The sequence below is a fragment of the Alosa alosa genome, chromosome 9 (assembly GCF_017589495.1).
Source record: "Alosa alosa isolate M-15738 ecotype Scorff River chromosome 9, AALO_Geno_1.1, whole genome shotgun sequence".
NCBI classification, from domain to species: Eukaryota; Metazoa; Chordata; class Actinopteri; order Clupeiformes; family Clupeidae; genus Alosa; species Alosa alosa.
In genome coordinates, this window is record NC_063197.1 from 373,062 (window position 1) to 396,692 (window position 23,631).

Here is a 23,631-nt window from a genome sequence, read left to right on the forward strand (position 1 = left end):
GTGCGTTGAACTCGGCTTGGTCCAAGGATTCCAACGATACCTGATTTTTGACAATCGGGTCAACAGGTCAGAAGTTACGTGCGTGAACGCAAGTCCAACTTTGGCCTGTTGGTGGCGCTAGAGCGCTCAAGGTGCCGGTATGAAACTTGGTGAAATTAATTATGAGACTGTCCCCTATCAGTGTGCCAAATTTCACAACTTTTCACCAGACGGTTCTATGGGCTGCCATAGACTTCAATGCCAGAGGAATAATAATAATAAGAAAACTAACAAACACAATGGGTGCCTTCGCAGCTTCGCTGCTTGGCCCCCAATAAAACAAACAACAGTCTATATCAGTGGGCTCATGTACCACTGCAATGGTTAACTTATCTTATGTGTGGACAGTGTTGATTATAGATACATTGAGAGTCAAAAGTGGCTCTCAATATATCAGGAATGGCACTCCTGGTTCCAGTGCTGTGAGACATGGATGACACATGTTAAATTGTTGTTGACACTGTGTGTGTTTATGTGTGTGTGTATGAGAGAGAGAAAGAGAGAGAGAGAGCGAGAGCGAGAGAGAGAGTGTGTGTTTACACTGGACTAGGTTGTGACATTTCAGATCCCTCAATACTGAGATTATTTATTTTTTTCTTATTTGATTTTATAATCCAATGTGACAATTTACCAATTTACCCATACTCTAAAGTAAATGGCAAAAATAAAGAGTATACTTGAACCCCTAAAAGTATACTCATTCCTCAACTGTCTAGCATAAGAATCCACCCAAACTCCTATCCCCTAAGGACCATTCCAGACTTTGAATGTACTTCACCAAATGTTTTTTACCAAGAAGGCAACGGTAACGGTCAAGACATTTTATTTATCTAATACCAGATGTACAATGGTGCTGTCAAACACTGTACTTTATTTGTCACTTTACATTTCATCCATTGTATCTGTGATTAATGGATCTCAAGATATAGAGGAGAATTCTTTAAGAAGAACATCCTGGCTGAGAGTGTTGAGAGAGACATTCCTCCTCACATTCAGGCTGATGGAACGTACCTGCCCAAAAGAGTACAAGGGGGAAAAGTAAAAGACTGGCAATGTATCAGTAATTAAACAACATTACTTAGAACTTCCTCATCTGTGAAGTTACCTTTCTATGTTTTTGTGCAAGAACATGCACATGGTATTTGGTCACTGGTTTTTTCCTCTACTTACTGTAAACATGGACTAAGCAGTCTCTGTTTGTTTACCTAGTGTTGTGTGTGTTGTCCACACAACATGTCTGTCTATTAAAATCTAGTAAATATTTTCTCAGTTATTAACACAGGTTTATTGGTAAATTATGGCAATGTTCACCATGTCCCTTGTCAGTGTAAACTAGCATGTTTTCATGCAAACAGTGTGTGTGGTATGGAAACTAATGTTCCTGTGAGTGACACAATGGGCCCTGCATGCATAGGCATATTTGTTCTGTTTTTGTTCTATTTACAGCATTTTCCTAGACCCTGCTAAGCCCCAAATGTTTTCAACTGCTAGCAATGCCACTGGATACAAAATCACCTAGAAGCGCACTCAGAGAGTGCAGACTTTCAAGACCACGTAGCTCTGGTCTAGAAATGACCATGTAGCTCTGGTTTCCCTAATGATATCAGATGTGTTTGTGAAATTTCTGCTATTTTGTTCAGTCTGGAATTTTCTCAAGTTCCTTACTTAAGAAAATTCAAACTTTAATGGTGGGTTTCAGAGAAATGCCACTCTGTAGACTAAAATTAGTTTAGTACATTGTGAATTTGAGTGATGTTAGTGTGCTTCAGGAGTTGGCAACCCTCTTCACCCCTCTCTAGTGGCTCCCTAACTTTGTCTACAAATGGAAATAAATAAAATATTTATTACATATCATGGTTTAGCTTTAAGGTGTCCTTATGTTATCAGCTTAAACATCTAGTCTGGTATTATGTGGTTTGTTGTTGATTTTGGCAAGGTTATAATTGTGAATCTTCAATTTCATCTACAAATTAAGTATAATTGTAATTAGTTACATATTTCCCATAGCTGTTGGAGGTGTTAGCTGTTTTATCAGATGACTTTTGGACCAGTTAGTACCAGTCAGTCAGTAATATCAGTCCTCAACAGCAGACAAAGGAGTCTCAATCCTCTAATAGTGCAGTAACAGCTGTCATGCAATTGCTATACATAGTTCATCTCACCCAGTCTACGAAAACATTTACAGTGAGTGAGCTCACAGTCACACTCATTCATGACATGCTCTGTCTCTGCATTGTTCTGTCTGTAGTTGAATTAAATTGAATTTAAACTGGGACTGAACCTCTTACCCCAGTATGCTGCTCTTATTCAATTGATGCAAGTTATGGTGTAACACTAGCTCACTAGCTTTTTTTCCGGTCTCGGTCTCGTCTCGGTCTCGTCTCGACTTTGTCTTGGTCTTGACTCAGTCTGTCATGGTCTTGGTCTCGGTCTTGATAGCCTCTGGTCTTGGTAGTGTCTTGGTCTCGGTTTAGGCGGTCTTGACTACAAGTCTACCTTGCGCTTAGCTCAGTTCATGCAGAATTGAATCCTCAACCTAAATTCTCCATGGCTCCACAAGAGCCTTGAGTATGGAAGGGGAAGAAGAGGGGGAGATATTGCTCTCCAATATTTAGATTTTGGACTGCAATGCCAGTTTCAAGACGCTAGTGCCAGTTCCTACAAGGACAGGGACATCCCTCTCCATTTTCAAAAAACTCCTAAAGACCCAGTTCTTCTTTAGAGAACACTCCTCTCATAGCAACACTTACAACAAGTCTTGCTGATCCTAGTACTCACCAGCCGTCTTAAACTGACACGTAACTCTTAAAAACAGCACTCACTGATGCACTTATTATTACTGTACTCTAATGTTTTTTTTAAATTGTCCTAAAATTGTTGAGAATTGCTCTACAACTTAAACTGTTTACCATGTTGTTAGTCGCTTTGGCAAAAAAAGCGTCAGCCAAATGTAATGTAATGTAATGTAATCAATCTGGCACACTAGAAATTCAGTGGTTAGAATTGATTATTTTATCTATGGATAGAAATATTGGTGCTGTAGCCTAAATTATTTTGCATTTCAGAATTTTAACCATGCGCACACAGGTGGAATAGTTATGATGATACTGCAATAAGTTTACAACCACAAAACATATTAGCTAAGTTTCACAGTTCAGAAATGGTCAAAAATAGTGTACATTTCAGCACTCCATGAAATTATGCAGTAGTAGTGCTGGGCGGTATACCGGTTCACACCGTATACCGGTGTATATTTTCGTTATGATATGAATTTTTAATATACCGCCATACCGGTGTATTTGATTACACAATGTTTGGAACGCTGCGCCGCGCGACAGTGTTTCAGACGGGACTTTTTTCACACGCACGCATGGTGCCACTGGGAGGCATAGTGAGGGTAAACACAAAACACCTTCAGTTTTTCTGGCTTTCAAGGCTTAATTTCTCCTTAGGTAAGGGGTTTATTTAAGGGTGTTGCACAGAATACCTTAAATTGTTTCTTTAGTTAAGGAAAAACGTTAAGGGATACTGCATTGAAGGGGATTTACCGTCACAAAATTCTATTGAGATTGCTGTAACTAGCTGGCTAGTAGGTGATGTCGTTAGTTAGCAACCCACCGAACACAGAGAAGTTTAATGATCTTATCATTCATCTCACCTTAAGAATATTCGCTGAAATTTCCAGGTAGCAAGTAAAGCATGTTATAGACATGGACTGAGCAATACTAGCTGGCTAGTTAGAAATGATCCTGACTGTCATCAGTGCACCAAAACAAACTTTTTTGTTAATGTTTTGCCTAGCGAACCGAACCGAAGCTCATGTCAGGCTAACAAGACATCCGCATCCATATGAAGTTAACGTTAACCTACCACTAACCACACAATAACAATAAGGCATGTTTCTGATAGGCCTATTTGACAGAGTAAGCATATTAGCAGAGAGTTTTTATTTTAACCCTTTGCAGACCGCACGTTCTAATTTCGGTACCCCAGTACCGATGACGTTCAGTCTAATAACTCCGCCATACCCCAACCAATTTTATCAATGAAAACTTCCTCAAAAACGTCACATCATAGGCTTTCTGGCGATATTAGTTAAGGGATTTGTGGCGCGAATTACTTTTACTACGTGAAGGAAAAATCAAGAGTTGACGTCTCCCTCCACTAGAGGAAAAACAGCAGGAAGCACTATGCATCGTTGATCTTCACGTCATCCAAAGGAGAAACTACTGGATCATCTGAGGTAAAAACAAGTCTTTTTATGTTATTACTACTTGTTATCCATGTTATTACTTCAAAATCGTTTTTAAAAGTTATTTTTCCTGGTAATTACACCTTGTATGCATGGCCGTAACATAATGCGTGTGTGTGTTCACTTCAGCTGATATGACAGCTTGTATTTTAGCACACCGTAATCTTTAGTAAACTCATTATTTTCAGTCATTTTTGGGGGTTACTATATGTCAACCAAGATTACAGACCTACTAGGACTGAAACTTTAACGATTTGTTCTATTTTGAACGATTGCTTACTTGTCATCTGATGATACAGAAAACTAGCTAAGTTAGGTAACGTTAGCATCAGGAGAGGCTGCAACATGTCCTTGACGCGTAGTCGCGATAAAGTTCACTCCCCTGCTTCATGACTGGCAACTTTATGTCAAGTACACCTAATCGGTATTTTATTGTCAAATAAACCTTTCATTCCTTCGTAATATGTATAGCACAATTTACAGTTGTTTGTAGCCAAGTTGCTTAGCTTACTTAGATAGAAACATCTGACATGAATGACAACGTTAATGTTATGTTACCGACGTGAGTGTGTTGATCACCGATGGTGTAACGTAAGGATTTTATTCATTGACTGCTGTTTTCATCAATACATGACTGAAGATTTGTTAGAAATGTGTCTTAGTATTGTTTAACTTTTAGGCTGTAAGGTTGGCTGCTACGATTATGAGGTTTTTGGTTGGCTAACTATGATGGGAGCTCATACACCCAAGCCTACTCGTCGACATATCATTTTCTAAGGGGGTGTTTTGTCTTTACGCAACTGCAGTAGCCTATGCGGTGTGTATGTGTATGCATCGCTGTTTAGATGTTTTCTGTCATATCTCCTGACTCATGTTCATGAATCAATGTTTGCTTGTAAGCTGGTATGCTATGTATAGTTTAGCCAAGGCAATAACACTTATAGTGAGCTCTGAGACTAATGTTACCTCTCCAAGCAATATTGGAGTCCTTTAGTGACAAAAATAATTTTAGTGAAAAGAGTCATGGTTGGTGGTGATTAAGATTATGTGGAAGTAATGTAAAATAAAACTAAACAACCTATTCACTATCAGACCTGTGATTTTTTGTTATTTTAGATGGAGGGAGAGAAGTACGTGCAACTGAGGTGAAAGCAGCCGACTGCTGATGGCAAACATGACCCCAAGGACCACGATGGCACGATGGCATGGACGGGTAGTTTCTGGATGAAGAGGAAGACAATGATGTGCTAGAGGAGGAGAGTAATCTCCCATCATCCTCAGATGGGTAAGCATGTTTGTGTGTGTGTGTGTGTGTGTGTGTGTTCGCCCAACTGGGCGTATGCACATTTCTGGGAGTGTCTAAGAGTGTTGCTTATAACAATAATGACAGGGATTATAGTGATAATAGTTTGCTTAGATTTGTAATTCAATTTCTAATTTTCTTATCTGACAATTTCTTTATTTTGAGCTTGGTCAAGTCCTATGTCAGGTAGAAAGCATACACTTTGCCTATCCTTCTAACACAGACAGGGACACCAACTCCAGTAGCATTTACACCTCATCGTCTGCTAGGCTTAGATGGACACACACACACACACTATCACATTCACACACCAGATCTGTGGTGTGTGTGTTGTCACAGCTGTGGCGTGTGTGTGTGTGTGGCGTTAGTGTATCACCTTATGTGTAGGGCAAATTATATCGATAATTATATATTGTATCGAAATATATGCTGTATGGTTGTTAAATGTATTGAATTTCTTCTAATGTTTTAATTGTTTATATGTGTGAATGTGAATTGATGCTTTGTTATGCTATAATATGAATTGATGCTTTGTTCATCACGTTAAAGTATTTTGTTGATCTTTGTTATACTGTTGTCTTGTCATTCTTGTAGTTCTAATAGTTACTGCTTGTTTGTAAACATATGTTTATGTTATTTACCTGAAGTTGTTGTTCCTGATTATTTAATGAAATTGTTAAAGACTTATCTAAATAAAATTATTTATTTCCTCTTTCGTAAACCTAACACATGTGTAACACATCTTATTTTTGTTTTCATAGTAGAATGAAGCACACGGAGAAGCAGTTACCACCTGCCTAGTCTTTATTTCAGCCTTTATCTTTCCTCCCCACAATTGATTTTGCCTCCTCAGAGTACAGTAAGGCATCCTATATGTAGCTATGCATCTTGTTTTTATGGTAAAACATCTTATATTTGTTACATGACCATTATATCTGTGTATTTTTGGTCAGATGTCAAACCAGGAAAGGAAAACATCCTACTCCTTAAAAATTCTACTTGTTACTGCGACTTGCAGTTATGAGTAAATTAATCATAACTTCTGAACCAAAGGTGATAAATTGATTCTGTTTTTTTCACTGAGGAGAACACAACACTGTCTATCTTTCACACACTATATCTACAATAGACATTGGGTGAAAAGTAAGATTCATCTTGACAAATTGATATTTTCGTGTTTTTTGATGTTGAATTTTGAAGGTATTGTTTAAAAACAATGTGTGTTACCCTCAAACTTATTAACTATGATATGTACCATTTTAAAGGGCTAGTTCTCCTGATTACAATGGTGGGTATATCTTATCTCTGTCATGTAGCATGGCCACACAATAAGCCTTTTTGTCTCACAAGGGCATCAAGTATGAAAAAACGGAATGTTTTGTGCCGTCTGCAAAGGTCTAATAAATTTATCATAACTTTTGAACAAAAGGTGATACATTGATTTTGTTTTTATCACTGAGTAGAGGACAAAATTGTGAATCTCCCATACACTCTAAGTTTTTCTCTATCTACAACAGAAATTGGGGGGAAAATGAGAATAATCTTGACAAACTGATAGTTTTGTGTTTTTTGGGGTTGAATTTTAAAGATATTTTTAAAATAATATATGTGTTCTCCTCCAAATTATTAATTATATTTTATACCATTTGAAAGGGCTATTTCTCCTGATTATAATGGTGGGTAAATTATATCTCTGTCATGTAGCATAACCACACAATAAGCCTTTTTGTGCCATAAGGCCATCGAGTATGAAAAAATGGAATGTTCGGCGCGGTCTGCAAAGGGTTAAATTGTATAATTTTCAAAAAAGTATAATTATTGCAAGTTGCACTACTTTTTTGTATTGGTTTTATACAAGATGTGCACAGTAATTTGTACAGTAAAGTATTTTGACTGCAATTGCATTCTAATTAGATTCTTCATTAGAATCACGAGTGGCTCTTTGTAAACAGCATCATTTTCTGGGGCTATGCAAAACTGCATTAGGCCTACCACTAGTGTGGAGTTATTCTACATCATGACAGTAAAATAGACCATCCTTAGTCAATGTACTGCAGCAATTCCTCTCTCAACCTGTAGAAAATGCTGTGAACATCTGATTATGCATGGAAAATACCGTCATATACCGTGAAACCGTAAGAATTTTTAAAAATACCGTGATATACATTTTTGGTCATACCACCCAGCACTATGCAGTAGTGGTTAACTGTGTTATTTAGCTAGTTATCTCAGCCATCTATGCATCCTACATTCCTTTTTCAGGACAGCAGATCAATACTGGGGCAAATACCCCAGTAAAAAGGTTCTGGCCCCTAATGAGCAACTGACAGTGGATCTCGTACCAAGAGGTAGGCAGTTCAGTCCAGTTTAAAGATATTTCAGAATAGGCCTACTGTACATAAACAAACAAAAACTCATTGTTTGAACTGTAGCCTATTTATTATTTTATTAATTGTTTTGAATTGTGTTAGGGACAGCACTAAACATAGTGGTTATGTATGTGTTATCACCAAAATATATAATATCCCCCAGTAAATAGTCTCTGACTGACTGACTGTCATCAGCAGTTGTAGTAGTACCCGTAAAACTTCAAATAATAGCCGAGTCCCAAATAGACGCCTGTCTCTTTTAAATGCATGGTGTGGCTATAGGTTTGGATTAAAGGACGGACTCAAATAGAGGCCTGGTCTGTTTTTTAGTTTCGGGTTGTATTAAATCTTCAGAATGTCTATCCCGTCATATCGTCTGTTTAAAGCCCATTGCAGAAAGGAGTTGCAGTGGTGTGAATTAGGCTAGATGTTGCATGTCGTTGCAAGCCGTCGCAAAGCATTCACCATGTCTAGTAACAGTTGCGAATGTTACATCAAGTTGCTGGTTTAGAATGTTACAGCTCATCTCGTCGCGAATCTTTGGTGTGAATTGGGCTTAAGCCAGTATGGTGCAGACTGCGCACGCTAACGTTATGATTAGATGGCATTAAAAGACTGCGGTGGGGAAAAGCTAGAGTTCCAAATTGTATAATAACTTCAAATTTGCAGATAGGCTGATGGTAAGCTTATTTTAATGCTGGCAACAAAACAAAAGGGTTCACGAACGTTATTCTTTATTCTAAATGCGTACCGCCATGGCGATGAAGAGAAAGAAGTAGGCTATGATTTGAAATGTAAGCTGACTGTTGTCAAATTTGGCAAATAACATACGGGAGAAATTATATGGTTCATGATCTCTCATGCTGTTTCCATTGTGCGGAAAAGGAGGGAGAATGAAACATAGGCACGTTCCACTTTTGCATAAATAATTCCTGAACGATTTTGGTCAGGGCTGATAATGCAACCATATTGGACAGAGGACAGATATAGGCTAGGTCAGGGGTTCCCAAACTTTTCCACGACAAGGCCCCCCAAATACCACTAGGTTCTGGCCAAGGACCCCCTTGATGTGTTATTAAACCCATCGACAATACTACAGTAAATGTAAAAATACATTAAGCTAATCCTAATAATTATTTTAGCCACAAGCACTACGCGATGGAGTATACAGTGTGTAAAAAATTGCATTTGGGGTTTTCTGCTATATGAGAGCTATCACTCTACAATTATTCCCAGTCATTATCATGGAAAATGTAATGTTCAGATATGCGACAAATTATTATAATGGCATTGTATAACAACATTCATAGTAATAGGTATATTTAAAACATTTCAAATGTATTTATTTGTTGCTTTTATTTTTGCTTCTAAACTTGCTGCGGGCCCCCCTGGCGGCCCCCACTTTGAAAATCACTGGGCTAGGTTGCTAGTGACAAAATATGAGCTTTCAGTGTGATACGATCTCTTTGTAAATTACGTTTGATTAAAACATGTTTCATCTGTTCTGGCTATCCCCGCTATTTGGATCTTATTTCACTCAATGAACAACATCTCAACACTAAATGAATGATGATCTGTAATTGTCATCAGATAGCCTAGTCATAAGGGTAGACATTCAGTGTGTTTGAATTAATAATAATTAATTCGATATTATTTCCATCTTTGCAGAGGAAAAGTTTTGTGTAAAAGGAATTAAAGGCCTCTCTTATATAGACGCCTGTCTGTAATACTAGCCGGTGCAGTTTGGCAATTTGGGAGAATAAAAGCCCGGGCTATTATTTGGAGTTTTATGGTAACAGGCATTGTATAAAATTAGTTAAACGGCTAGGTTGATGCACAAGAGATAGGTTTAACAACATGGTTCGAATTACGGGGGGTATTGGGGGGGTCCGAATCCCCTAGATGAGACTTGGACTCTCCCAAAAGGGATGAAAATAATAGTTTGGGGGGTACTGAAAAAATGTAATAAAATTTTATGTTATCCAATATTGCATGTAATTAAATGCAGTATCAACATCACATACCAACAATTCAGGACATAATCTAATGAAATACGATTCAAACCCTCACCCCCATTGGGCTGTACCATTTCTCTGGTATGTTACAGATTGTGTTTTTTGCTATGATATAATACTGATGAATTAATACAAATGCACAAATGTAGGCTGCAAAAGCCTGATATACGAATGGGTTAACAAGCAGTGGCCATATATTTGCCTAATATTTCACTGCCTTTGTAACATAGTGATAGCCAACCTTTGAAAAACATTGATCGCTATGGTTTAATCTGAGGTTTCCCTTCCACTCAGCGGCCACGACCATCGCTGCTGCTGCTTAGCTTAAAAGTCATTAGGCCTACAACTACATGCCGTAGGAGGAGTTCCATAGATATACTGACACGGGGAGGGGTTTAATGAGGCGATTTATCATTTTGTGCAGTTTCATTCTTAATGTCTTAACAAGAGTGAGTCTGCACTAATATTCAGGGAATTTCGCATGTAGATGGTTCTCAACCTTTTTTAAGCAAATGCCCATTTACCCCCATAATTGCAACGTTACCTGCAGTTTGTTTGAAATGCTACGTTACATATAATAAGTCAATTGAACCTGAAATGTCTTTCCTCGTTGGCATTATTAGAGATCAGCCTGTCATAAAAGTGTATTGCTGCACAAGCGTTTTGTGATATAGTAGGCGCACAATGCACTAGGCTACATTATATGAAATGCCTAGGCTAAACAACGTGAAGATATTTGTTTTCCAACCGTAAACAAAAGTCGAACAAGTCATTTTTTTCATTTGCTTATGTTAGGCTATAAGTAAAACGAATCAAAGGCAAGCCTTGTATTAGGCTAGGCGAACTTGGCTATTAAACAGGAGACTTTCTATAGCCCATCTGTAAACAATTCTGGGTCTTGTTTGACATTTCTGTGCTATTTATTTGTCTGTATGCTTTTCCATGTTTGCAGTGCACTGCTATACCAAAAAAAAATATTTTTTGACTGTGGCGCGCAATTTTACGCACGGGGCGCACCTTGAAACAGTGTTTACCCCTGCCCGAATTCAACCCTTCCCATAACGTGTAGGGTGCATTGTGCTTGCTAGTATGATTAGTTTCTTTTAACTTGTCGGCCAGCCAGCCGCGGTCATATGACCTATATTTTGAAGGAAAATTGACTGTGAACCACAAGTGTGAAATCATGTTTGTAAGCCTTTATAAAATGGAGAGTGACGTCACCATTCAAAATAGCTGTACCCCCCGAAGCACACGGTATAATTCGAACACTATTTAACAATCACTGACCTCAAAGTCCAGCACATATCAGGTGCTTTCTAATAGTCTAGCAATTTCATTTGGTCTAATTATATTGCCTTATTATTTGCATGTTGTTATTGCTAGTTTATTCTATAATTGAATTAGTTTGAATTCTATAATTGAATCTCAACTCGTAAAGGGTAAAGTTGCGTGATGACACAGAAGGTTGCAGTTTGGTGAGCTAACTATTTTTTATAGACTGTAATTCTGTCCCTTGAAAACCCCCGGCAACAGTTAGCGCATCAGCACGTCTGTCTCGTTCTTTGAGCTAAAGGCTTATGTTATACGTTCTCACCTGAACCTGGGTGTTTTCTTTTTAAAAAGAAAGGTATATCCACCTATGGGGAAACGGACTGTGTGTCAGGGTTTGTTGTACCAGTGTTTCAGTTCACTGATATGAATGAGTCTGATGATCCGTCAGGTCGAATTATTTATTTTGACAGTTAACTGTAGGCAATTGTAGGATAATGTTAACCTACTGTAACCAACTGTGCAACGTTAGACAACATTAGACTCCGTGGTGAATAGGCTTGGCTAATTCAGATATCATTGCCATCATTGTGATTAGGGAATCACAGACTGGTTCTACAGATACTACACCTCTAGCCTACTTTAATGTGTTCATTCGATTAGATTTAATTTTTTTCACTCCATTTTCAGTGGTAGAACGTAGCCTACTCTGACCACCGTTCCCCAAAGTTATCGGCGTAGTAGACTGAACAGTAGACTGAGTTTGAGCACTAAACGATTAAAATTCACAAAATTACAACGATAAGGACATTATTTTTTTAGTAAAAAGGAGAATGCTGTTATTTTCTCACTTTTGGGAGCTATAAGGCTAATTGGTTCTGACTACCTCAATGAGTTATACTAAGTTAGGCTAACATGGGGGTACATCAGACTGAGTTACTGCACACCGAGACGAGAGGAGAGACAGCGAATATGCAAATTTCCCAAAATGTTGGCGTGCTCTTTTAAGGATTGTAAACTATTAAGTCTTTTGATGGAGATTGTGAATTCTGCACTAAAGGTGAACTAATGAGCGCAGGTGCTTTGAAAAAGAGGACAGTTTTGAAAGAGTTTTGAAAAAGTAGACAAGGTATTAAAAAAGTGTGAAAATTATTGTGAAACATGTAAATCCAAGTACCATTATATCAAATGATTAGCTAAATATTAACAAGAATGATTTGAAATACTATCCCAAATACATCAGCTAATTTGCCTTTAGATTTTAAAGTTTAAATTGTAAAATAAACAGAAAAAACATTGACTTATACTGTATTACACAACAAACAATGTTCTCCCATGCTTGTCAATTGACCTGAAATGCTATATTAAGCCAAGGATTGATTGCACATAAAATTGCCACAACCACTTTAGAGCAATTGCTGTCTCTGGTGCTAACCTTCCTTTGTCTTACATGTGCTGAAATTTATCAAAAGGTAAATTGACAAAATAGTTTAACAACAACCCGTTAGAATCTGTGTACATGTTCACAATCAGAAGCTAATGTTGTTAAAGTATTTCAATGGAGTTTATTTCACAGGCTTTATTAGATTTATTTTTTCTTATTTTTTTCCTCTATGCCACTGTTTTTTTTCTAGAATCTTGGAATTTCAGCACAAAATATGAACATTTTAGTCTCACCAGCTCTTTGAAGAATGCGGTCTCCTTTGGCTGCTCAGAATATCGCTCAAATTGGTCAAGTCCATCTTGTAGCTTTAGGGTCAGTGTGTCATAATTGGAACGAACAACCTCTAGTACCTAAGGGGAAAAACATCATGTAAAGCAGGTGCACCAAGAAAATGCAAAATATTCAGTGATGGGCATACTAACAACCTCTTGCAATTGACTATTGGATAACAAATTCAAAAAAGTTTTTAAAGTAGTATTCTAGTTCCACTGCAAATAAGAGACTGTTAGAGCCAATGCAACCCCTGAACATCCAGTCAGTGATACCACCAATTGTGTGAGGAAATGTCAGATGAAGGTTTGTGCAAATATAAAATTCAATGTTTAGACTCAAACTAACCCTTGAAATGTATGCAGCAGTGCTTTCTAAGTTAGTAGTCTCTATAACTATGTACGTGTCACAGCAAGAAAACAAACTAAAACCAATTTTAAGATGACTCAAATCATTCAAGCAATTATTCCATTCCACAAGATGTTGCTGAAATGTCAAAGCTACTGTATCGCTACTTGCCGGCTGTCCACTGTCAACACATAGATTGATTAAAAATGCAACACTTTTTCAAAGTGCCTTTGTGAAGTTTGCCCAGGAGGTGTTAACAGAATCTTCTACAGCACACTATACAGGGACATTTTTGTCCAAAGCAACTTACAATAACATTAAAATTAACTTTAACATTTAAGTAAAGTCATGTGGGCTAATAATAATAAAAATACTATATTAGTAATGGGTTGAATAAAATTTAACAGAATAATAACAATAACCATAAACATATACAAACTAAAACTGTCATAAGGTACACTGAACTGATGAATTTTAACACTTTTTGAAAATCCCAAAACTTGAACGAAGAGCAGTAGGTATCATTCATTCCACCAATGAGGGATCACAGAAGAAGAGTCTTGACTGTGACCTCTTAATGTTGATGGAAGGCCAACATAGCAGACACTCATCAAGGGGACTTCAAGATGACTCAAGATGACAAGATGAGGTAATGTCCTAAAGATTTTTGTTGTTGTTGCCACTGAGCTCAGCACAAAAGACCTAGGATTTATAGCGCGCCATGGTTGAACTTCGACCATGGCACGCACAGCAGCGGCAAAATGGCACTTGCGCTGCTTTTTGCATGTGCAATGTGAACCCAGCTTCAGAAGACTGCAGTGAGTGAGAGGGGATGTAGGATCATGAAATTAAGATAGCAAGGTGCAGATTCAGTAAGTGTCCTATATGCCATAGTGAGGGATTTGGCAATGTTTTTGAGGTGGTAAAAAGCTGATTTAGTTGTTGCTTTCATGTGGCTGTTGAAATTTAGATCACTGTCAATTATGACACCAAGATTGTTAACAGTATCCTTTGCTTTAAAGCCCTTTAGTTGTTGAAATATAATAAAAATGGACTGCAACATGCTGCCAAGAGACCTTGGGGGAAAAACTGAAATGTAAGATGTAAAGCCAGAACCTTGTGTAAATATTTTTTTTTAGTTTGACAGACACAAATAAATCACAAGGGGATGGTGAGGGAAATTATTCAGAAATATTTGAGTTCTGAAAAAAGGTGAACCTTGCTTAAACATGTTGCTGCTATGCTTTGCTGCACTTCGCAATTGCTTTGCCTATCCAAGCATAAAAAGAAATGTGGAATTGCTCTCTTGAAATATAACTTTGTACGAGACATAATCATTTTTGAAATGTAACTTTGTATGAGACATAATCATTTTTGGTTACTGAATAACTGAAACGTCCATTCCTGCATTACTCTTGATATCTCTATTATATTGACTTATTGTTTCCATAGGCATGCAGTGATTGCTTATTGAATTTATTTTATTTACACCAACTGCACTGGGCCGTGTAACGTATAGTCGCCAGGCACTGATTGACATTGGTTTTATGGAAAACATTGAACTTTTTGACAACTTTTTCACGGAATCAATCTGCCCGAGCGAAATTCTCAGGAATGCCAACTTCAAAAGATGCAAGGGGAGAAAACATTGCGGAAAGCGGGCCGGAGTCCGAAATAGGCTCACAACTCGGGCTCACCGCCCGTCGTTGCCAAGTGTCCTATTAGCCAATGTCCAATCTCTGGATAATAAGCTGGATGACATAAGGGCATGATTGAAATACCAAAGAGACATACGTGACTGTAACATCTTCTGCCTAACTGAGACGTGGTTAACACCGTCAGTGCCGGACCATGCAATTCAGCCTGCTGAATCTCTCTCTGTACATCATATGGACAGAACGACGGATTCTGGCAAAACTAGAGGAGGGGGGTATGCATTTTTGTGAACAACAGCTGGTGTGATAGCCGGAATGTCAAGGTACTAGCAAAACACTGCTCACCTGATTTGGAGTTCACATCAGTCATCGTCACCACCATCTATATACGACCTCAAGCGGACACTGATACAGCACTGAAGGAGTTGTCCGGGACTGTCAGAAAGCAACAGAATGACAACCTGGATGCAGCTGTGATTGTGGCTGGTGACTTCAATAAGGCCCGTCTCAAGAAGGTCATGCCGGATTTTTATCAGCACGTCAAATGTAACACCAGAGGGGAGAGGACACTGGATCACTGCTACCTTGTTCAAAGATGGATACAAAGCCAAGTCTCTTCCATCTTTCGGCAAATCAGATCATTCTGCAATATTCCTTATGCCCAGGTACCAGCAAAAACTGAAACGCGAGCCTCCAGCCATGCGTGAGGTGACGCTCTGGTCAGAGGAGTCTGAGAACATGCTCCAAGATGTGCTGAGCATTGTGGACTGGGATGTGTTCAAATCTGAAGAGAACATCGATGAGTTTACAGAAGCAGTAGTAGGGTTCATAGGGAAGCTTGTGGATGACACTGTTCCCAAAGCCATCATGAAGACATACCCTAACCAAAAGCCATGGGTAAACCACTCCATCCGCGAAGCTCTGAATGAACGAACTGCTGCTTATAACTCAGGACTTCTATCTGGAAACATGGAAGAATATAAAGCTGCCGCATACAATCTACGGAGAATGGTGAAAGAAGCCAAGAGACGGTATGGGGAAAAGATCCGGTCCCAGTTTGAACAGTCAGATTCCAGGTGTATGTGGCAAGGGCTACGGACGATGTCGGACTACAAATCACCAACTTCCACCATTGTGAACGCTGACCCCTCGCTGGCAGATGAGCTCAACACATTCTACGCGCGCTTTGACCAAAACGCGGAGGACATCACTCAGGCGCATGTTGAATGCGCGTCAGTCCTGTCAGGCCCAGTGGAGACAGCGTTCATGACGCTCTCAGAGCATGACGTGTGGAGAGCATTTAGGAGCGTGAACACCAGAAAAGCGGCAGGTTCAGATGGCATTCCTGGACGAGTATTCAAAACCTGCGCAGATCAACTTGCTCCTGTATTCACCGAAATATTCAACCTCTCTTTGGCTCAGTCAACTGTACCAACTTGTTTTAAAAGATCAACAAGTTCCTGTTCCAAAGAATTCACATCCTGCTGGCCTGAAAGACTACCGTCCAGTTGCTCTGACGTCTATAGCCATGAAGTGCTTTGAGAGGTTGGTCAAAAATTACATCTGCTCATCATTGCCCTTAAATCTAGATCCCTTGCAGTTTGCATATCGGACTAATAGATCTACTGATGATGCCATCAATTGTATACTGCATACTGCATTAGCCCACCTTGATAACAGGGCGGGGAATTATGTGAGAATGCGGTTTATAGATTTTAGCTCAGCAATTAATACAATCAAACCTGTATTACTACTCACTAAGTTGGAAAATCTTTGACTGAATTCATCTCTGTGTAAATGGATTTTTAACTTCCTGACTGGTAGACCCCAGGCCGTGCGGGTGGGTAGTCACATCTCTTCATCCCTTACGCTCAATACAGGAGCGCCACAGGGATGTGTTTTAAGTCCATTGTTGTATTCCCTCTACACATACGATTGTACAGCAGTACATGATTCCAACATCATTGTCAAGTTTGCTGATGACACAGCAGTAGTTGGCCTCATTTCAAAGAACAATGAGCAGGCTTACTTGAGTGAAGTAGACAGGTTATCCAACTGGTGCCAGGAAAACAACCTCCTCCTGAATGTTACAAAGACCAAGGAGATGTTTATAGATTTCAGGCGTGATCAGCATAAGATGTATCAACCACTTATGATCAATGACTCTCAAGTGGAAGGGGTAGAGAGTTTTAAATATCTTGGAGTCCATATTACTGAAGACCTGGCTTGGACCAAGCACATTAATTCACTGGTGAAAAAAGGTCATCAGCGTCTTTTCCACCTCAGACGCCTCAAGTACTTCAAGCTACCTCAACAACTACTAAAGAACTTTTACAGAACCACCATTGAAAGTGTTATCACTGGCAGTATAACAGCTTGGTATGGAAATAGCACTGAGCTAGACCGTAAAGCTCTGAAGAGAGTAGTAAGATCAGCTGAACGTACCACCAGAAGTGCCCTACCCAACCTACAAGGAAAATTATCAGGGAACCCAGTCACCCCAACAACTGCCTCTTCTCTATCCTACGGTCTGGGAAACGTTACCGCTGCCTGAAGTCCAACACAGAGAGAATGCGGAAAGGTTTTTACCCCCAGGCTATCAGGATTTTAAATGAGGATTGTAGCAGGAGCACCAGCATAGCCTAAACACTTTGCACTTTGGACTTTCTTTCTTTATTCTTCTTCCTTTTCTATACATATATCCTTTGCACAGTCTTGGAGTCAGTGGAACAAGCATTTCACTGCATTTATAGGCTACCTGTATAATGTATGTGACAAATAAACATTTGATTTGATTTGATTTAGGGTAGGCTTCTGCAGAAAACGCAATAGAGGCTTAGACAACTATGACCCACGTTTTGGTTTAGTAAATTAATTTGCCCTACTTCTTGACTGCAATATAGTCAATTGACTGCTATCCAGGGACGCGCTCACACAGCTGTGGTAGCAAGGGCAGGAGGACAACTGCGCAGATTTTATATAAAATTCTTAGCGCAGACTTTATATAAAACTCTTCAACAGAAACCTTATGAAATAAAGGCCTGCCTCGAATGCAGGCTTGCCCAAAATAAAGGCCTGTGGTTTGCGCACCCTACAGTAAGTAGGCTAAATAACAGACCCGCCACAATATGCGGTATGATGATTTTTTACGAGCAAGATGTTTTTGGTGCCCTACGCGCACTGCATGTTCTTAAACTAGATGTACCGCATAGCGGTACAAAATATGACCGCCGCTCAGTCCTGTACATCCGTTCCGCGAAAATAAATCACACTTCAATTTGTCTCCATATTTTACTCCATCCCCCACTCTTGAAACTTTTGTGTATGCTTGTTTGGCATGCCTGAGTGTGTGTGTGCGGCTGCACAGAAAGTACCCTACTGGTGCTGAAAAGGTGAATAGATTGTAGAATAGCCAAAGAAGATGTAGAATTGTTATAAAACCTTTAAAATCTCTAAACAATCACAAGTAGGGCAGTTCATCACAGTTCATCCATTGCAACTGGATTGATGAAAGGTCACTTACACCTGTAGGCTACATTGTATTTGGGAAAAGCAAAAGGTATCAGCATAATGTTATTTATTTATTTATTTTTTATGTATTTATAAACAAAACATCTCTGTCAGTTCCATGCCGTTTTCAACAGCTATCAAAAACAAAGGTCATTTTTGGATGGATGGATTTTTTGTGAATGTTTCTTCTTCTACATAAGATTTTAGTCATCTTTAGTTCATGTAATACTTTATTGTCAATGCACAAATTAAGTAACAGTAGTCTGAAACGTTATTGTTAATGCACAAATTAAGTAACAGTAGCCTAGTCTGAAGCGAAGTGCTGTTTTACATCTAACCAGTGGTGCAAATAACTGACATGTCCAAATGGGCCTTGATGAAATCGTTAGTTAGACTGTTCATACACATTTTAGCAGACCCAGCGTTGAAGAGCTTTTGTCCGTTATTGTTAGTGCAAATATAGGCTGATTCATGTTCCCTTGCATTGTTTAACTGAGGTCCATGGCTAGTCTGGCTTTCATCAGACCAAGCTCAATCTTTTAAGAAATCAAAAAAATAATAGCGGGCAGATCAGGCTGGGTTCACCCAGCCTAGTCCATAGGCACCGATATTGTTTAATTTTCGATTGAGATATACACGCTCTGGCTATTCTAAATGCAAAATGCATCAGGGGTTATGACAAAAGCGGTAACTAACAAACTAGATCCTAATAGAAAGTTGTTAGCTTCCCTAAGCTACAGGTAGGATTATAAGGTAGGCCTATTGACAACATAAATTGTCAATAGGCTATGCTAGCGACACAAATAAAATCTCCTTTGGAAACCAATGGCTTCGCCTTACAGTATCAAAGCGGACTTAAACTGTCATATCGTGGCGAAAAGTTGTAATAACATTCACGCAGCTCCATGAGTCAATGAAAGCGCCAAAATGAAGTAGCCACTTCTAAATGGGACCTACTACACAGTAGCTTAAGGTGTTTTGCTAAAACAGCCATAATGAAATGAAGGTGTCATTGTTTGGATACTTCACACACACGTGCTTTTTAATTTCACAGACTACAACTACCAAGCTGTAATCAAAGCACATCGATTCCCCTCTCACACCCTGCACGACTTAAAACAAAATAAACAGGCGTCTCAGTCTCACGCATGTATAGGCAAAACTGCATCAGACCGGGTGTAGCGTTGGTAAAATCTTCCATTGCACAGAATGATTTTGTAGCGTGCAATAAATGACAGTCGAAAGATACAAACAGTGCTGCTATACATTTGCTTGGTATAACCGCATTTATAGTTTTCTACAAATGCAATAAATCAAATGCCTCCATCACTCAACCAACGCTAACGGTAACATTACCTAGGTCCTTATTGATATTACAAGATTAACGTTACCTGCAGTAAAACCAAGCATGTCCGATAAACATCCTCAGATTTATTTCGGCTTCAAGAAGAAATGGGAATTACACTTCATGTGAACATCGTCCTATCCTTATTAGATGTTAATGCGGTAAATTACAGTCCTTGTATGGGCGTCCATTGTTTTTTCAACCCCTTTTTAACTTCCAACAAAATTACCGTCTCACTGCAACGATCGCCATCTAGTGGACAAGCGACTACTTCTCGCCAATACTGAAAATGCAGCCATGATGATGATGATGAATATTTATTTTGGCTTTCTTTTAATCCTACTGATTTTCATTTTTTTACGGGGAATCACAAATGAGTGATTATGAGCCAGGTTTATGTGGGCCCTTGAGACCAACATACCATAAAAGATTCACAGAGAACTGTGTCTGCCTACCCTCCTTTCGGGGGTCCAGTCCAGCGGGGGCTGCAGATGAAAAACGAAAAATGGCGGTTCCATGCTATCCATATGGGGGTACATGCTCACCAAGTTTTGTGTACCCGGTCTTTCAGTGTCCCGGGAATCCTTGTTGGTGTGCGTCACTAAATGTACACATAAATTATTTTTATTGTAAGGCCCCCATGAACGAAAGTACACAAAACTTGGCATGCATTCAGAGGGTGTCATAATGATCCTACACTTTTAATTTTGTGCAGTTTTGACCTTGTCAGCCAGAGATATTGAGATGAAAACACCTAATTTTATGCTTTTTAATTTTTTAACTAGGTGGCTATACATGAAATAAGTGGTAATGGGATGGGTTGACATGCCCCCTTAAGACCAACATACAAAAAAAAAAAGGTGGACCTCCTAGGCCCTACGGTTCTCGAGATATTCACAGAAAACTGTCTCCGGCCACCTACAGGCCAGTTGGTGTATAGTAACATAAATTAATTTATTGTGTGGCCCCCATGAGCGAATTCCACAAAACTTGGCGTGCATACAGAGGGGTGTCATAATGATCCTACACTTCCAATTTTGTGCAGTTTTGACTATGTTAGGTCACAGATACCTTCAATTACACCACCTCATTTTTTTACTTTTTTGTGTTTAACTAGGTGGCGCTATACATGAAATGAGTGGTTATGGAATGCGTTGACATGGCCCCTTGAGATCAACATACAAAAAATAATGGTCCTCCTAAACCTTACGGTTCTCGAGATATTCACAGAAAACTGTGTCTGCCCTACCCTCCTTTAGGGGTGCAGTCCAGCGTGGGGCTACAGATCAAAACGAAAAACGATGGTTCCATGCTATCCATATGGGGTTACATGCCCACCAAGTTTTGTCTACCCGGTCTTTCAGTGTCCCGGGAATCATTGGCGGAAATTTGGACATGCAAAAAGAAAAAAAAAAAAAAAAATCTGACCGCCCTATATGACCGCCGCTTAGCTCTTGGGTCATAATAACAATGACATATCATCAGTAATATTCGACCATTATTTTGTGATTTGGGAATAATGTATATTTTCATTAAGCACAGAGAATCGCATGTCAGTCCCCTCATATTTGGCTGACTTCTGCAGACGCGCAAAAAAACACTGCCACTTCCCTCCACCACTGATCACACATCAGACATCAGATCAGCTTGTAGGTCATTAGCCTCAGGCCCCTCCTCCTCCTGGACATTATAGCCCAGAGGTGGAAAGGTGCGATTTGTTGGGGGCAGGGCCGGATTAGCAATTCATAGACCCCTGGCAAAGGCCTCAGGATAACACGCTATCTCCACTATCATCAGTCAATGCTTTTTAAGGATGGGCTACATTAAGAACAAGCATATTTCTGGTCGATTTAAGAAGGGCTTTCAATTGTGTTGTTTCAGCGCTGTGGTCGACATCCCTCTTGCTTGTAAATCCATGTGTTCAAGAGATTTTTAGGCAACTTCAGAGGCGCGGTCGCGGAGAAATTGACTGTGACCCGCTTTCGCACCTGTGCGGAGAGCAAAAGGGATTTGATTGCCACGTCTGTTCAAGCCTATAACCTATATGTGCCAAGTGCACCACACACAAAACGCACAGACTCAAGATAACTGCACAATCAAAGCATTTACTCTAATGAACTGTCACTGCGTTTTGGTCCCCGAAAAAAAGGCACTAAACTCTTTCACCAGCCACTATAGATAAGGTATAAAATGTGATATCATGATTAGTCAACAGAACAGCATTCATATGCCATAGTGTCATAAAAGTGGTGTGGCTCCTTTAAGACAATCATTGGCATGAGTTCTGGAGCTGTCTAACTTGATCTACAGTAACTATACTGTGTAGCCTACATAATCTGTAACAATTTTAATATGTACAGATATATTTAGGCTATATTTAACATTTAACATTTATTTTCTAGTTGGTCTTATGAAATAATGCACTGACTAATTTAAGCACAGCTCAGTTTTAAGAAACTTAAATACATGCATGCTTAGCATTTTGTGAAAATAAATCATTAAGGCCACATTGACAAACTCTTAACCATGAGCTGTATATTCTCTGATTCTAATATTTACAGATATCTAGGCGATGTAGGCACAGCTCCGTTTTAAGAAATGCTTTTAAGCCTAAAGACCATGTTGAATTTTGCTAAAACCGGATTACTCTGGAATGGCTAACTATACACTTGGGGAATGCATTACACCTTTGCGTTCGGTAGGTCTGCTGTTTACTCTGATATATGGTTTGTCATGTGTTGCAGTGTGTGACATATTCCACCGAGAGGAATGGATGTGGAGGTGGGCGCAGAGAATAATTATTAAATCTCTTGAAAAGTTATTTTCCTCGCGAACGGTTCACATGTGTAATGAGTACTTCTCGAGGAGTTCAACAGAGAAGAATGGGTGAATTTGAACGCACTTCATGTATGCATATTGTAGTGGCAAAAAGTGAAGTGCTGCGCCAGCATCACGTGACTTTAATTTGTATTTTTCCAGTGACGCTGCAACGACGCTGCAACAACCGGCAGAGGTCTCAAGTGAGCAGGGTGTCTCGTAAAAAGAAATGGAGCTGGAAAACCCTACACAGACTTCACTACAGACTAGCAGACTGGTTTAGAAATAATTTAATAGCCAGAAATATGCCTGCCCTGCCCTATTAAAGAAATATTTGGTTAACTGCGAGTGAATCCCGTTTGCAGCCGCAGAAGAAACGCAGGACAAATTAAACATTCTGGTTTTCTCCGAGTACAACGATGATAGACATCATTTGGACAAAATATAGAGCGTATTAACCTCCGTTGCTTAGCCAAATGCCTTCCTGTTACGTCCTGTTATCACGGAGTTACAGGCAAAAAACTATTATAACTAAACTATATAGTTTACTTCATTAGCGTTTATTTTTTTGATTATTAAAGAGTGTTTTTCATTTTAAGGCTTGACTTCGTGCTTATTCAGAAAAGCATTTAGTGCTCTCCCCAATCCCAGACGTTCACATTGCATGTTTGTTTGTAATGGATGCAACCGCGAGATCACGCTTGTTATAGGCGCCCGATACCGTTAGGTGCTCCGTCTCTCGGCACCCACTGAAAACATCGAGCACCCACGTGTGCCAGCTTACAGTCCCGGCTAAATTTACATTAATTTAAAATCAAACATCGCAGTTTATGTTAAATTCAGCATCTCTCATAATGTGATTGGATATGTTGCTGTCAATTTCCTACTCCATATACTAACCACCAATGAGAGCGTCTCTCTGACACTTCCCACCTGAAGAATTAACGCAAGGCTTTGTCGGGTCTTCAGCCCCGAATGTTTAAAATGTATATAGC

The 23,631-nt window shown here is 39.3% G+C and overlaps 1 protein-coding gene across 1 annotated transcript in view; it reads right to left on the reverse strand.

Annotated features, from left to right (window-relative positions):
* Window positions 1-845: 845 nt before the first annotated feature.
* Window positions 846-23,631, reverse strand: part of armh3 (armadillo like helical domain containing 3) — a 126,861-nt gene continuing 104,075 nt past the window's right edge. Inside the window, 2 exon segments of the mRNA XM_048252072.1 lie at window positions 846-1,050; window positions 12,925-13,041. Of these exon segments, the coding sequence (XP_048108029.1) occupies window positions 958-1,050; window positions 12,925-13,041 (210 nt within the window). The 3' untranslated portion in view covers window positions 846-957.